Source organism: Copidosoma floridanum, unplaced genomic scaffold (genome assembly GCF_036245765.1).
Source record: "Copidosoma floridanum isolate Cflo_tuat_1 unplaced genomic scaffold, Cflo_Japanese_pri ptg000013l, whole genome shotgun sequence".
Lineage (NCBI taxonomy): Eukaryota > Metazoa > Arthropoda > Insecta > Hymenoptera > Encyrtidae > Copidosoma > Copidosoma floridanum.
This window is the reverse complement of record NW_028321890.1, coordinates 32984332-33001475: the sequence shown is the minus strand read 5'-3', so window position 1 is coordinate 33001475 and position 17144 is coordinate 32984332. Positions and strand designations below refer to the sequence as shown.

At 33.0% G+C, this 17144-nt stretch overlaps 2 protein-coding genes across 2 annotated transcripts in view; one reads left to right on the top strand and one right to left on the bottom strand.

Moving 5' to 3' along the window:
• Positions 1-2198: 2198 nt before the first annotated feature.
• On the bottom strand, positions 2199-4908 carry LOC106637504 (pfs47 receptor-like). The gene is made up of 7 exons (XM_089590828.1): positions 4768-4908; positions 4564-4688; positions 4347-4486; positions 3723-3738; positions 3556-3572; positions 3027-3235; positions 2199-2426 (listed from the first exon to the last, which is right to left on the bottom strand). The coding sequence occupies exons 1-7, from the start codon at positions 4774-4776 to the stop codon at positions 2199-2201; spliced, it is 744 nt and encodes a 247-aa protein (XP_089446954.1). The 5' UTR covers positions 4777-4908.
• A 3851-nt stretch (positions 4909-8759) lies between these two features.
• sima (HIF-1 transcription factor component sima) overlaps positions 8760-17144 on the top strand; it is a 43150-nt gene continuing 34765 nt past the window's right edge. The window contains exon 1 of the mRNA XM_089591673.1: positions 8760-9560. Within this exon, the coding sequence (XP_089447799.1) occupies positions 9544-9560 (17 nt within the window). The 5' untranslated portion in view covers positions 8760-9543. The remainder of the gene's footprint in view (positions 9561-17144) is intronic.

Sequence of the window (17144 nt, the reverse complement as noted above, 5' to 3'; positions counted from 1 at the left end):
TCAGAGTTACTGCATTAAAAATAAGGGAAAGTTCCACAGGTCAAAGTTAATCATTTCGGGAAAGGTTATCGTTAAACACATTTATGCTCAAAAAACCAGCCGTAAAATAAAAATAACTCGCTCCACCCAACTGCCGGTACATCTATTGTTTACAGTGTAAGTATACCATAACTCTGTAATAATGACCCGCTAGCCTCGAAGTGGCTCTATGCCTACTATGAATGCACCCGCTCAAATTGTATCCGGTATCGGATAATGGCCATCACAATTTCAGAGAGGATTAGAAAAAAAAAAAAAAAATACTTACAGCGTTGCATGGTCAGTTCTGGAGGCAGAAATTTCTACCAAAAAAATAAGCGAATAAAACGATGAGATCCTGTATATGTTTTGCGAAGCTGCGAGGAGATGTGAAATACTCAAGAGCCAAGTTCCAACTGAAGTAGCACCAGAAGAACATATATTTATATAAATATGCGGCAAAATTGTTTGCAGCTGCACTGGCTCTTTTCCCTCGAAAGTCCAAAGTCCGACGCTTAATCAATCAGCTGGTAACTATATACTTGAATTTTTTTTGATAAAATGTGACCGTGCATATTATGTAGGGTCCAGCACAAGTCAGAATATGCGTCGATACGTTGTGCAATATATTTTATTGTGAGATAGAAGTTTCGAGAGTGAAGTAAAAAAAAAAATTTGATGGTGTCGTTCAGTAGTTATGAAAATATTGATTGAAAAAGTTTCACTTTTTTTTCAGCTAGAATCAGAGTAACACGATTTTTGCTCAGAGTTATTATTTTATGACCACGACTGGAAACATTTATATTTTTCTTGACTTCATGAGCGCATCGAAGCAAAATTTAAGTTATTAAAAATTTCATATGCATTAGTACAATAAGCCCATTACAAAGACCATTTTTTTCTCAATAAATTAGTCTTTGCAAAAAACTTTGTAATAAATGTAAATTTGAATAAGTTTTCTTCTGATTTCCTAGAAAAAACATTTCACAAAATTCTTGCTTTATATATATATATATATATAGAGTACTCTGTTATAAAATGTCGATTAAAGTTGAACGGTTCTAATGGCGATCTTTAGTGGTAGAAAATTCCATCGAAACCAATTGATTATTTGGATGGCAATTCAAATGTATTGTGTTAATTTTTTTATTTGTGCAAAATAAATCTTCCATTTTTGTCGCGTTGTTTCATGCAGGCTCTTGTGTTGCTGTGTTTTAGGGATTGAAGGCTCTAGTGTTACAAAGTTTTTTTATTAAAGGCTTTGGGATTACATAGGGTTATTAAATTAAAGACTCTGGGGTTAAAGAGATTATGTTGTAGGGTATTTTGGACTTTCAAATTCTCCTCGCAACCTCGACCTACTTCTCTCAACGTGTGCACTGAATGACCAACAAAAAAATCTTTTTACTCACTCTGGTGTAAAGATGACTCTTGGAAAAAAAAATTTTTGAAAAATGCGAAATCGGTGATTCTTATCCCACAAAATCTGCATGAGCATAATTATTAAATTCTTCACTCTTGGGGCTTACTTTGTATTTATTTCTTTTCTTTTCCTTTGAAAAAAAAAATAGTATTTGCACATGGAACCCATCCAACCAGGGCAAACACAAGGAGTTCCTTGAGCCCAGCGCTTATTCCGAGGACGTGCGCTACTATGTACAAAAACTATTATTTCGCCACATTATCATTACTTTACGGTATACTACACCGTTAATTTAAATTGAAAGCGATTGATTTACTTGACGTGACCTTAAAAATTTTTTTTTATTACAATCATTCTACCTTTAATCGTACCATTTAATTTTAATTTTTTGACAATATTTATGGAGTTGCGTTGTGTGGCTATAACTATACATGATGGATCAAACATCAGTGGAAATAAAAAAGATACATAGATGCAATACATTTTATTGTGATGTACAAGTTTCAAAAACAAAGTGAAAAATACAATTCGATGGTCAAGAAAAGGCTAAATTGGACGAATTGCAAATTATTTCGTTGACAGATAAAATCATATAAACACAAGCTTTACATAAAGTAATTGGAGCAAAAAAAATGCTACTGTGCTCTGTGGATATTTAAAATCACTTTGTATTATTATTATAAGCACTACAATTTTTTGTGCGGTAAATCGTTGTGCGCTTCCACAATTAAAGCGTTACAGTGGCAATATAATAAGCCTAATCAACGAGGATTTCGAATTCTTCAAAGGCAATTTCGACACCACCGTAAGGGATGTAAAGGCGCTCGTGCGATGGATGCACTTTCCCGGGGATTTTGGTGCCCATGTGAGTGATGCGGCCAATGTAAAGGGGTTCGCCATCTTCGCTCACACCACCTTGGACGGCGTTTCGTGGAAGGTCGGAACCCACTACTTTTACCCACTTTCCGTCGTAGCCGCACAGCACCTGAAAACCGTACAGTTTTGTCTTTGCGATTCTTAACATTTTACTTGTCGAAGGTGACATATACATTTGCTATCATTGAACATTATTTATTGCTGGTGTAATTTTTATGTTTTGGATCTATATATTGAGTAAAATCTTTTAAAGTCATACCTGCGTCACTGTACGGGAAAATTTATGAGTTTGTTGGGATTTGACCCGACAAATTTGAAATAAATATGCATTAAAAAACATAATAAAAACCCAACTTGTATAAACGATATACATAATGTGCGCGTTTATCTCTACTCATGTGATAAAACTTGCCTTTCCAAAGACATATTGCGTAAACAACTATCAAATATCTCACCTATACGAGTGTAGATCATTTGAAATGACCTTTGTGCGTAAGAACACCCAGTAATAATGAAAGAAACAACTGTAATTTGTCGACAGCTACGTATTTTCAGTTCTTCCATCTATGGTATTAAACGTAGGTACGTACTTCTTAGCGAAACAAAATAAAATTTTTTTTACAAATGACTGATCATTGAATTAGATCAGCATACCGTTGATTTTTTTTGTTCTCAATACAACATCAATAACCCCCGTACATATACACACCTGATACTCTTTTTTCGATATCTCCTTTCCATGCCAAGGTACGTAACACACGCCGTGCTCAGAGCTGACTTTTCCAGGCAAAAGCGCGTCTTCGTGTTGGGCTCTGCCGACATACAAAGTCTCGCTACCCTCACCAGCAACCATAGCACCAGGTGGTATCACTCCGTTTTTTGCATCGACCCAGGTAAAAGTATTGACTGAAATTACGCAAAGTTAATTTCATAACATTAAAATGGTTAATTTTAAAAATTGTCATTTGTATATTATCATAAATATCTCGAATGACGTTGCAGTTGTGCGTATGGGGTGGTAGGGGGTAATGTGTCACTGATAATTTTTAAATGAGAACAGGTGTGGGGTGAACACAGGAATTTTGTATTCTAGTTGAGAGAAACAAGTGCCAATTGCAATGTAAGCATCAGAAATTTAAGACACACTTACAAACGCAATTTGCGAAGAAGTGCAGCTGTGAGAATGTAATCCGAGGAAAAAACAAAAACAAAAAATTGGCAAAGAAAAAATGTTACAACTGTCGGAGGTTGTGGTGTATACAGAAATTGGGTAGAAAAGAAAAAAAATATTAACAGTGATTCTATAGTTAATTACATGGTGCACGTGTGTATTTATCTCTGGACGTAATTAAATTTTTTAATCAATTTATGTAACCGTAATACGAATAAACTGATTTTTGTAAATAGCTCTGGGTTCAACACTAATTCTGGTGTACTATACATTTTATTATAAATTTTACGATATAGTTAAGTTTATGTAAATCAACATCTTTTGTAATTTTTCCTCTATTTTGCAGTCTTTACACTTTGAACAGTGTAAATATTTTAATCGTTTAAAAACCTTCTTGAAAAATCATATTGTAGCCAGTAATTTTTTTTTTTATTTCATATTTACTAAAAAAATTTGAATTATTATGGTATTGTATTATAACTATGGTCCCAAAATATAAAACTATTGTTTAAATAACTCATATTTCTTTGGCTTTATGTGGATTGGTCCTGCCTTAGATGCAAGACTTAATTTTTTGCGTAAATTGGTTCGCTTGTTTTTATTACATTTCATTAGAATGTATAGCATCTTCCACGTATTTATAAATCTATGCGTAGTATTTTTGAACTATCATTAATTTTTTATTATTTCATTGTTCCTATATTATAAAAAAATGAATGATTAAATAATTCTTTTATAAAACATATACTCCGAAACCATGATAAAAAATGTGTGAAATGAATATACATTCGACACACTTTTTAGGGGAACAAGTGATTTCTAATTTTAATTTAAATAAAAAAAATTAGATTAAATAACCATCAATCAGCCATTGGCCAGTAGCACCCCAGCTGGTGCAAATGCCGACGTGGGTGATTTCCAATGGATCTGGATTATTGTAGCTGAGGAATGGCTTGGATTCATTCTCCTTACCAACAGTGACTAAGTTATCGTTCCACCTGGAATTTTACAGTTCAGGGATAGAATCGATCATTTAAAAAATAAAAAAAAAAAAAAGGAAATGGTCAGTATTAACTTTATCCAAAAGCCCCGGAGTTCATTGGCGTCTAAAATACCCGGAGTTTTGATTTCCGCTACCTCGGGCTTCTTTTTATTCTTCCGGATGATGGATTTTGTGTTCTGCCAACCTCCGATGAAGACCTGAAATTTTCAATGATACATCAGATATAATTTTTGTTTATTTAAAAAAAAAAATTTTTTTTAATTTTTTTCAACAAACCTCTAGCATATGATCAGTTTCAGAAGGGGCAGATGTCAAGGCAATGTGGGCATCATTAGGCGCCTGGACTTTGAATCGAAATTCGCCTAATTTGGCTGGATAAAACTTGTATTCCAACTTGTCTTCGGTTTTCACAGCTATTTAAATAATAATAATACTAATAATAATAATACTAATAATAATAATAATAATAATAATAATAAACATAATAAAATATATAATGCTACGAAGGTAACAATTGTAGTACTGCTTAAATCCATTAACTCATAAATAATACAAACTGTAGAAGCTGCTTGCCAATACAAATAATCAATTACTTACATCGACTGACTCATTATATAATTTTTATAACGATTCAAAGGAAAAATAAGTATTGAAACCTGTACAGGCCTAATTTTCTTCAAAATCAACTTAAAGAACATTATCAATGCACGCATATTATTCTAACTACAATTTAAAATTAATTTTTAGACAATTATTAATTATATAAATTATATATACATAAATTATAATAATAATACTTAATAATTATTGAATAACGTGTAATAAAATGCTAAAAACGTGTTATAATTATGAAACAATATTTTTTTGTTAATCAGTTGCATTCATTAATTATCTATTATTCAGATTCATGGATTTAATTTAAAACTCAGCTGGATATTCAATAAATGAACTCTAAATTTTAAAATATTTTAAAAAATTCAAACACATTGATATCATCGCTAAATTATGTGATTCCTGTAAATAAAATCAATACACACCATAAGTTTTGAGTAAAAAAAATTAATTTTTAACTCATGGTATAAATGTTAAAAATATTGTAGAATTTTAAATAAAGTTAAAACAATTCCAAACATGAATTAAAATTATCACAAATTATTGATATAAATATGTAATCTGTCTTTAGACGTGTGCTAAATTAACAAACTTTTGTTACAATGTATGTGCAGTATTGTACGTATATATACACTTTATTTATTTAGTTATTTTTAAATTACAGTTATTTGAAGGCCCATACATCGTATTTACAAAGTAGAGCTTATTTGATTCATTTGGTTTCGTCAATAATTTGACAGAAAACACAGTTGAAATGAAATAAATGATACGAGACTCAGTTTCGACACGCAATACTTTACGACATTCCCCAAAGACAACAATAAATTTAATTTACATCACATGCACGATACCACCTTTATCAGAGTTACTGCATTAAAAATAAGGGAAAGTTCGACAGGTCAAAGTTAATCATTCCGCGAAAGGTTATCGTTAAACATATTTATGCTCAAAAAATCAGCCGTAAAATAAAAATATAACTTGCTCCTTGTTATTTTTACCATGAGTGCCCTGACCATGAAATAACAACTCACGAGTATCTTACATGGGACGCGAGCTGCTTAATAAAATAAGTGCACCAATAATTATTGTTTGGATTTCCTTTCGTATATGCTCATGTTGAATATTTTGCACAAGCATACCTGAAATGTGATACTTGTTAGAAAGACTGCAGCAACGTTTATGAAAATTTTGTTTAAGTACGCCGGTTAAAGATTTTATTTGTATTTTTAGATTCATCAGACTGGGATGGGTCACTGCGAAACTATATGTGCATCGAGACGTATATATATATACGGTTCCGTTACTTCCTGACTGCCGGTCGATCGTGACTTTTTATTGAAATCGTTTTATTTGTAGGTAATCGGAAGTTGAAGGGATTAAATTACGTTAATTTTTACGTTGTGCAATATTACCAATGAACATAATATATTGTGCAGAGTCGGTGGTTTTTGGTCTGACCCTTACGCTGAATAAGTATACCATTTACATTCGTCACTTGAACAATTGGCGTTCAAAGACTTTTTTTCATCCCTTCAGAGCATCTTAAAACACTATTTAAATAGTCTTTATATGAAATAAAAGTTTGTTTTTTAAATTCAACCACCCGAATAGAGTAAATTTTTAATACAAACCCAGATCACAACTTTTTTAAATCTCGAAATCGACTAAGCATCTTTTTCCACTTTACCTATACCTAATATTGTGCAATCACACACTATAAATTATACTTCAATCCTGTATTAGATCAAAATTTTGCTTTTGGAAACAAATAAAATAAACAATGATGCTCATTAATTTCAATTGAATCGCCTGCCGATTTTTCTGTACTTGTAGATAAGCTGGTATTGCACCCGAATGGTTTGGATTAAAAAAAAAACAAAAAAGCGCTTTTTCGGATGTCTCACATCTTCAAAAACAAAATTCTGAATTACGTCTAAACTGTTTTTAATTTAAGTTGACGGAAATATAAATAACATTGATTATTACAATAAAAACTATTGATATAATAGTTCTCGTTGCCAGATTTATTTAACATCACTAAGTACCTAAATGTATGTTTCAATTCCTTCACACAATAGCAATTCAATTTTCAATGTAGATTAGAAGAAAAAAAAAAAGTGAAATTGTAATTACTTACAAAGTGGCATGGTCACTTGCTGAGGCCCAAATTTTTTACCAAAAAATAAGCGAATAAAACGATGAGATCCTGTATATGTTTTGCGAAGCTGCGAGGAGATGTGAAATTCTCAAGAGCCAAGTTCCAACTGAAGTAGCACCAGAAGAACATATATTTATATAAATATGCGGCAAAATTGTTTGCAGCTGCACTGGCTCTTTTCCCTCGAAAGTCCAAAGTCCGACGCTTAATCAATCAGCTGGTAACTGTATACTTGAGTTTTTTTTTTTTTTTTTTTTTTTTTGATAAAAAAATGCATTTTGATAAAGTATGGCTGTACACACGTAGGGTTCATCATAAGGCAGAATCTGAATATGCATCGATGCGTTGCGCAATATATTTTATTGTGAAATAAAATTTTTGAGAAGAAGTGCAGTATAAAATTTTGATGGCGTAGTTTATAGTTGTCACGACAATATTGATTGAAAAAAACTTTATTCATTTATTTACAGCTAGAATTAGAGGAATACCCTAAGGTCATTATGCAGTTTAGTGCACACACTCTAAAACACCTTCAAAACTTACCATTATAATTTTTTGATTATTCTATCCATTTTTTATTAATGAAAAGCAAAAAAAATAAATTTTTTTATGGTCAATTTTTTTCCAATAAAAATTCGTGTGCATGAAACAAATAAATAAATAAATTAAACAAATATTGACCATTAAAATATGAATTCTGTTTTACTTTCCGCTCATCGAAAATACGTACGTTAATCATCTCAACCATCAAAATAAAAAAATTTCCCGCACAGAGTTATTATCACATGACCGCTACTCGGGACATAAGCCGATGTATATGTATAATTATTGATTTTATGAGTGAATCGACAAAATTTAAATTATTGTCAATCACATAAGTTTTAATTCAATTAGCTCATTGCGAGAGCCATTTTTTTATTTATTTATTATTATTTTTTTTTATATTTCAGTACTGGTAGACACTAGACGACTAATTAAATGAAGGTGCAGGTATATCATCTTTGTATGGAGTAGGTAATTTTTTATACTTTTCAAGGCATACATATTTATATAATGGATACATCAAATAGCTTGTTATTTAAATGGTGACGAATTTTCTTCTGTTTTTCATGAAATCAGCTAAAAACCAAGCTCATATTATATATGAAAGAAACTCATTGGTCCGAATCTTAATGAAAAAAAAAAAGCAAATAGTTAATACTTACTTACCAAGTTTATTTTCTCTTTTTGACAATTTCGATGCAGAATGTAGATTAAAATTTATAAAGCGTATAATTATTATGATGTACGGCGGTAACCATGAGTTAACATATGTTAACGATTGAAATCGTCGTTCTCTCTCTTACCAACCGTTGCTTACTCGCATCCAAACGCGCATAAATATAGTTGCAGCAAATTTCTGTTCACTTTGTTGTTTACAAGCAGCAGCACAGTCGTGCGACAGAATCCCCGCTGCTGCGCTGCCCTCGTTGGACGAACCATCGAACGTCGATATCATCACAATATCGCACGCATCGCATATAGTCTAAATCTCAGTTTTCAACAATATGCCTTCGCGCCCGCTGTCAATGACAGCCATGCGAAATATGAAAATAAGCTGAAAGAATCGAGGAGTCGTACAAAGTGAAGTTTTAAACGCGAGTTTGCCAATAAGCTGCAATAGGGGAAAATTCAGCATCTGGTGTCTTTATTTGTGTGCGTTTCGGTAGCTTACGCGAACCGCGACGAGGACATCGACGAGAGAACCTCGTGAGTCTAGCGCCGTGATCGCTCGTAGCCGCAGAAAAACGGAGATATTTTTTCTACACTTTTTCTAACCTCACTTCGATTGTATATATGCGTGTTATTCATAATACACAAGTATATAAACATTATATATACATACATACATTTTTGGTAAACGAGCACTTATACTGTGTGTATCCCCGACTTGACTCTACTATTGCTATATATATATACACACCGCAAAGTGATCTCTCATGACTTTTTGGAGCAACGTTTTGTGCAAGAGTATGATAGTACAATCTACTGGAGTTTTTCCATATTTATTCAACTGTTTGTTGTTCTAACAATTAATTCACCGAATACACACGCGCGCGTGCGTGCAGATATAAAATAAAAATTGCTTCAAGAGACAGTTTGGGGTGTGAGTGTACGCGTCTGTAACATTGCATGCATTATCTGTGACAATAACTGAGTGCGAGACAAGAAAGAACTCAGGAGATTCGATTTCTCAATACTCGAGATTGCAGGAGCCGACAAAATTCCGTCGTTAATTAATCATGAGGGAAAAAAGAAGGTAAAATATGCATATCGGCATTTATTATTTTCCTCTTATTCAACAATCAACTTTTCTTCGTTCTCCGATGGTTCACGTTACTTTGGTGTGTGCAAAAGTATGTGCGTGCGTGTCAGACTCTCTGCGAGAGGCCCCTTGTGTCTCTTTCTATCTGTGTGGTGCACTGCTCTTTGATGCATGCATATAAGTTAATCCATTCGCTGCTCGTTGTATATACAGGCTCTAAATTTAAATGCCCTCGTCGAAATCCCGGTCCTTTTGTCCATTGTCTCATATAGTAGTATTGCCTATATTGCAAAAGCCACCCTTCGCCCTTCAACTGATTCAGTTTTCTTCAATGCACAGTTCAAAGACCCATTGTAATCTTCTGCAAATGTTTTTTACACATAAGTTTGCAATTTAGCTAGTAGAGATTGTGTTGCATTATTAGTGCAAACTATGGGACGAATTCGCGATGTACATATCTTCTTGATATCTCTTTTTGAGGTTTGGAGCAAAAACAGATACATTATAGTCCTTATTTCAAATTAATCATTGGAATGACAGCTCAACGGTATGAGTGTTGTAAATATAAAAGCGAAAGAGTAAAAGAGGAAAATACGTCTTTGCGCCCTTTGTTTTGTTTTTTTCCCGAGAATTTCAATGAACAGAGGAATGATTATCATTATCATATTCAAGAGCCTGCAAAAGTGAGAGGGAGAGCCACAAGAAAAAATACATGCACTGATCCAGATCTCTTGTACACGCCTAAAATAAATTATACTTTTTTTTACCTATTATTTAATCAAGAACAAATGGAAAGGCATTCACATCAAGATTTTCCGTAATAACGTTAGTTGATAACGACTCAAAAATAATGAGCTCAAGATTTTTTTCCAAACTGCATTAGCAGCAATTTCCATGGAAGGATAACTCATACACAACAGGGTAGGGGTTTCTCGGGTTATCCAGTATGGTTAAATTTTACGTTTTGTACTCGGAATTCCTAATATTTGACTCGACAAGAAGAATATTCCAGTGTGCGTCCGAAAAAACTTGAATTGACATTCAGTCGCTTTCTCTCGAGATTCTCTTTCTCTTTTTATTTTCCTGTGTCTCATCCTCGCTTCTCTTGCTTTTATTCGTACAGCTTTGAAAAGGCCACGGAAATTTTTTCGAGCTGTAAGTTTTACTTCACAAATTTTTTCCGCTACGGACTGTACATGTTATCATCTTTAATTGGAATTTACTTATGTTCTATTTCATTTCTAAAAATAACTTTGATGTAGAAGAAAGAAATTTGATGAAATAATTAATTTTTTAATTACACATCATTCATTGGTAATAATCGTATTCATCTATATCCTACTTCTTAACACTCGCGCTTTATTGAATAATATTTTATTTTTAAACCATCAACGACAAATTTTAAAAAAAATTTTAGAATTTATTTTGTCTTACGGAACTTAACTTTGATTTGTACGACTAATTGAATTGAAAATATAAAATTTATCTCATCATCTGAATAAATTTTACGATTATTGTATTACTTTACTGCATTAAATTACACGTAACGGCTCTACAGTTTATCATTGAAGATTAATGTGTTTTTAAATTTGCCAAATTACTATCCCAATCCATATTGATTACAATAAATTAATACATTGAAATTTCCATCTTATATTTTGTTTCAAGTATCAGAATTAATGGTTGTCTTATCTCCAAAGTTATGAGTTGTGATCACTTCCTCTCGTCAATCCCTAAACCTCAAATTAAAACTAATCCTTCTCAAATAAAAAATGTTAAGTCTGCTACCACCTTAACTTTACTTTTTATGGTAGAATGCCTATTGTAATGTGACAAACTCATTCTTATTCGTCGTGGAAATCATTAATACTGATTATGAGATTTGTTTGGCAGACAAAGTGTTTGAAATATATAATTTGAAAAAAAAATGAATTTACTCAATGTAATGAATAAATATAAAGAGAACTAGTGATGATCTTCAAGGTAATGGAAAAATTAGTTCGTGCTTTACGGTTTGGATGAATTTAGCAGTCAATCAAATCAAAAGTATTTTGCCATATTTAATCCAAGCCAAAATTAATAAGCATACCTACTCATTTTCCCATCACCACCTTACGAATCATCTAAACTCGTGCATAGTGTACTTGAAAAAATGTATGTCATTAGTTTTTCTTTTCATACTTTTGATTAACATAAATATATTATGTTCAAGTAGAAATTTATTTGAGTACGTTGATTGGTAGTATTGATAAAAAAAAAAAATTTATGGGAAATTTATGTGCAATAAAAAAATTAAAAAAATTAATAGTACTTTAATAGTAAAAACGTGCTGAAAATGTCTAGTATTACGTACATTGAAATTTTTTGTTTGTAATTTTTATTTTTTTATCAGAGTTTTCTAGTGTAACACTCAATTTAACGGTTTGCTTCTGCTACTTTTTACTACCTCTGTTATAATAATTATAAGGGTCATTATTCATTACAACTCTGTTCTTACCCTCATTTCGCATTTTAGGAAGAATCGGAAAAAATATCCGGATAATGGAGCAGTGTTTGTAAGTTGCTCCTGTTATGTCTTATAGAGTAGGTATACATATTAATATAAAAAGAATAGGAAACGGCGCACGTGGCCTTCATTACCGTCATGGCTCGTTCTTATTAACCGCACGCGAGAATTAACGATCTCTCAAAACTGAGTGTTTTTTTTATCGTCTGCTGTTTTTTTTTTTTTTTTTTTTAATATGGGCGTATCTGTTTTGCCTTGTAGAACCATTGTTTTTTAACCAGGTTGTTATCCAAGAAAATGCCAATATTTTGCACGAAACGAATGGACCGGATGAAGTAAAGAATACGCAGGTTTTCCTGTTGTGAATCTTTTTAAAAGGCTGAATGTGATTTTGCGAATAAGTGAAGAAAAATAACGATACATATATATGCGCGTCACTTACGTCATGGAAATCCAAACGAATTGTTGTATGTAATAGTGCGGTTACTGGGGACACTGGAATAACAAATTTTAAAGCCCCTCAGGTGATTCAGTACATCTTATGTTTTTTCATGCAGTTAATCTTAATTATTTAGTTATCGAGTAAAATGTACTTTATTTAATACTGATCATCCTTTATTGAGACTCCTATACTTTTGAAAAAAAAGAATCATGAATTGTTGAAAAAAATCGATCGATCGAATTTTGCTACAGCATTTGAAAAATACCGCCAATATATATAAACGCTCCAACGTTTAATATGTAACGTCGTCATTCAAATAAAATGGTAGATATGCTCTATCATAATTTCCATCCCCAGAATACTTCGTAGCTCCGTGCATAGTTGAAAGTCAAAACGAGCGCTCTTGCACGTTCGAGGAATGATATCATAAAAGAAAATGGATAGAAATTGTGAAATATGGGGTACATTGATAGTAATAAATGTTTGTTAATCGATTTAGTAATTCTTTGACGAAGATCAAGACTCAAATGAGCTTAATTGGAAGTTTTGTCTTTTTCTTTGATGATTAAAATAAAAAAAGTATTCTAAAATAATTTTTGTTTTTTTCTAATAACACCGAAATAATTCAACTACATGATAGCAAAAATCTAGAAGCGTATAAGTCAAAATATTTTAAATAGTTGAAATAGTTATTTATTACTAAACAACACAATGATTTTTATGATGGACGAGATAACGAGATACTCAAGTCGAGAGGGTTATTACCATGTAGTCATCTTGCACTCGAAATACATCAAAGTGGTCAACTTCTTGTATGAATTTCCTTATCTCATGATATAATTACTGCCAAAAATACTTATTGATGTGATCTATGCAATTTTTATAACTCAATGAAATGCTTTAAATCCCTTGAAATTTTGCGTATATTACTATAACAGAACATCAAAGTTCGTAACGTTGATAGATAAAATAAGATGGTGCATTCGAAATGGCACTTAGCTGCAAACCACGTAGCTGCTAAGGTCAAAAAACACATAAAGCCTCATCTCTTTTTCTTCACGATTGGTTTGGAGTTTGGAGACCGCATAAATATGGATACATGTCATGCGTATAATATGTACACACACAAACGCGTGTGCGCAAGTGTATGTAGGTATACGTTTCAACTGTTTGAAAGATTTTTCTTTGTTGCACCGGAATTTTTGACTTTTCAAACGTATCCTGAGTAGTAAATCAGTGGAAATTTATTTTTTACGCTTTAAGTAGAAAACATAAAAATAATGAATTTCTACTATCAAAAGAGCCCCAGCATAGAGTAGAGAGGCAAAAATAGAAATATACACGTGTCTTCGTAATACGATAAATATGCATTATGAAACTATTCAGTTATTTTGAACTATGAGAAAAATAATGATGAGTTAAGCTGAGATATGAAAGAACTAACGCATACTTGTCATAAAATCTGTTATCAACCAGCGAAGCTTCCTGTAAACATTTTTTAAATTACAACTCCGTTCAAAACATATTTTGCACTTTAATTCGACATTTTAGATGTGAGCTGTATTAGAACAAATGAAAGTCATTATCCAAAAAACCCAAGCGTTAAAAATATATTCAGCGATAAGCTATCCGCTAATGTGCAATACCGAAAGAGCACGTACATGTATTCTGAATTTTTTTTTAGAAATGATACACCCGGATACACCATGTGCTGTTAAACACGGATGAAAAAATCTGTTAGAAAAATAGAGCTACAATTTTTAAAGAGGGCATTACCCATCAGTATAACGTTATGTTGAAATTATCTAAAAAAAAAAAAATTCCTTATTTTTATATAGGTAAAAAATACTAAATGCTACAGAGTTCTCAAGTAATCAATCATCGAGGAGCTGATGCTTTTAATTATAAAGAAAATACCTTTCCGCTGATATCTTATCAACGAGTAACTTCTTTGTCTTCTCTCTTTTTCTAAAACACCGTGATGAACAGGTGCTATTGTCAGGAGCCATTTTTATTTAATAAGTGACTAGATTTATAATGCTGTAAGGAGCGTGTATATATGTATAGCTTGTACTCCTTAATTTTTATTTTCACGTATGGCGAGTTTATTTTATCACACGTGCTTCATAAATTCAATGCATGGCAACTGAATATTGAGGGGAAGGATTTTTGTCGCATCTAATGAAGTTTCTATTTTAATTTTCAGCCGGTAAAAGACATATGTTATAACTTAATAAAATTATGAAGCTAAACCTAACAACCAAATTGTAATAGCGGTACCTATATGAAAACAAGACAAGAATCTTCTATTTTACTTTATTGTAAAGGTATTTTGTCCCGTAAGGTAATTCATAGAAGTGATACCGTAATAAGTTATACAAAAGTATTTTATTGATATTTTTAGAGCATTTTTATAAAAAAAAAAAAGTAATTAAAATTTTTAATTCGTCAATGCTACAGGTACAAATACTTATTTGGAAAAAAATGATGACGATTTCGTAAACAAAGATTTCAACTTTTCGTTTTTTCTCTTGGTTGCAGCGTATTATTTATTTTCTTACGATGGCGACACATTACTCTTTGTTTTTTACATAATTTTTTGTATATATTATATGAATACTCGATAATTCTTGATTACTATTATAAGTGTATGTTTGATTTAAATTACTCAAATATTTTTAAAAACGTTGATTCATGATTATTCCTGAAAGAAGTAGTTTTTCAACTTGCATACATAGTAATTTATTTGAAAAACAAGTTCACATTCATTGTTACGTTTTTCATCGATTGCTTTGTATTTTTCATTGTCACGATGAATATGATACCACATTATGACTAAAGATACAATAGTCTTGTTTACTGTAAATCTCTCTAATACTTACTCAGTTTGTTTATAAAAGACATTTCTCTGATTCTCACAGCAACCAGTGAATGATGAGCATTTGAAAAATAACTAAATTGATCTCTTACGAACTATTTCACTGACTAAAAACTAAGTAAACATATTTTAATATAAAAAAAAAAAAAAACAATACATGCAAGAAGGCTGTTGTTATTCGCAATCGAGCTAAATCTATATGACTTTTTAATCCGAGTAGCCATTCTGCATCTGTTTTTCCAAAAAATGTTGTTTTTATGAGTAAAGCTGATTAAACCATCGGCAACAGCTTGGTATGATTGTTCATTGAGTGCTTATTCACATTTTAATAATTATTTCATAAACGCGTAGGCTCAATAAATTTGCTTTGAGTTCTTAAGTTTTCAGTTATCTGTTCACAAAAGTTTTATCAACTTTTTATTTCACGGCAATCGATTCATACTATGCAATAAGTGTCGTTGATCTCTACAAATTCTTAAGTTGTGATATCAATATTTCACAATAGAACAGCTCGGCGCCAGCTGTTGAAAAGTTGTCAAAACTCAAACGAATGTAGAAAAGCGTTTCTCGACTGCAGTGAATCACACGAACCACCTGTAATATACACCCGTTACAGGTGATGATTCGACCTACCGTCGGTAAAACGACTACCAAAATATCTCGCACTCCTTCCTCAACAAACAAAACATTCTTTAAAAAATTCACAGACGTCCATCCACAAACCCCTCACGAGTTCGACGCATCTTATCGCTCTTTGCGCTCTCGATAACGATCTCCCTCGATATACGGACAAATAGACCATCGATCAAAGCTCGAAATCTGTAGCCGATTTTTCGTATGGCATCCAATTTAGTGCTCACCCTGGCTTCGGCAAACTCGGACGATGGTGACCCCGGAGGAGCAATGCCACGCCGCCACTGGTGTTTGCCCAATCCAACAGCCAGGGTCATATTTCTGCTCGCGCCCCGTCCTGGAGACGCTTGCTTCCTGCTTCGAGCCAACTGTCCCCGGTGTCAGGTGTGGTGGCAGCCAGGTATCCGGGCCAGTTGACGTCGAGGACCTCGCCGGTGTCTTCTCCACGGCGGGCCAGCCATCGGTCCGGGAATGCACCCAAAAACCACGCCCTTACAAGGTCAATGGGTACCCGCGACGTCCACCTGGACCATCGCCCACGTACGTCGAGGAGGCTGCATTGGCCTACTGCACGGACACCAGGTGGATGGCCTGTCCGGCTACGAGCTACTGTCCTCTGTACGAGTCGCAGCGCCCCATTGATTCCTGGCACGTGCTGCCCTGTGCCCAGGAGCTACTCCATGGCTATTGTACAGCCGACGACGACTACCTGTGCGTGGGCCCTCTTTCGTACCTATACTCTCTATACGCTTGCGCGTCAGGTTGTTAACCGAGTGCTCCGAGACTGTTTCGGTAATCTGACAATGTACGCGTTGTGCCTGCACTCGATTACACTGTGACGTGTGCTCTGATTTTCGTATCTTGTGGCAAGAAATCTTCCGTACTTTTGTATTTCACTTCGAGATGTTTAGTATTGATCGAATTGCTCTTACGTTTAGTGTTGCAGGTATCGAGATGAATCAATTCAAGTGTAATTACACCTCTTTATTCGAACAAAAATAACTACTAATCTTGATTGATCACTCCAATCCTGAAGATGATAAATACTCTTGAGTAAGGCAGCTTCGGAAATTTATAAAAATGATATTAGAATCACGTACAGAAAATCAATGAAAAATG

What these genes read in the sequence shown, in the direction of transcription:
- LOC106637504 (XM_089590828.1), bottom strand. An exon ending in CTCCGGGGCTTTTGGATAAA is followed by an intron (nt 4,487 to 4,563) that starts GTTAATACTGAC and finishes GTAAAATTCCAG; the next exon opens with GTGGAACGATAACTTAGTCA. An exon ending in TATCGAAAAAAGAGTATCAG is followed by an intron (nt 2,427 to 3,026) that starts GTGTGTATATGT and finishes TACGGTTTTCAG; the next exon opens with GTGCTGTGCGGCTACGACGG.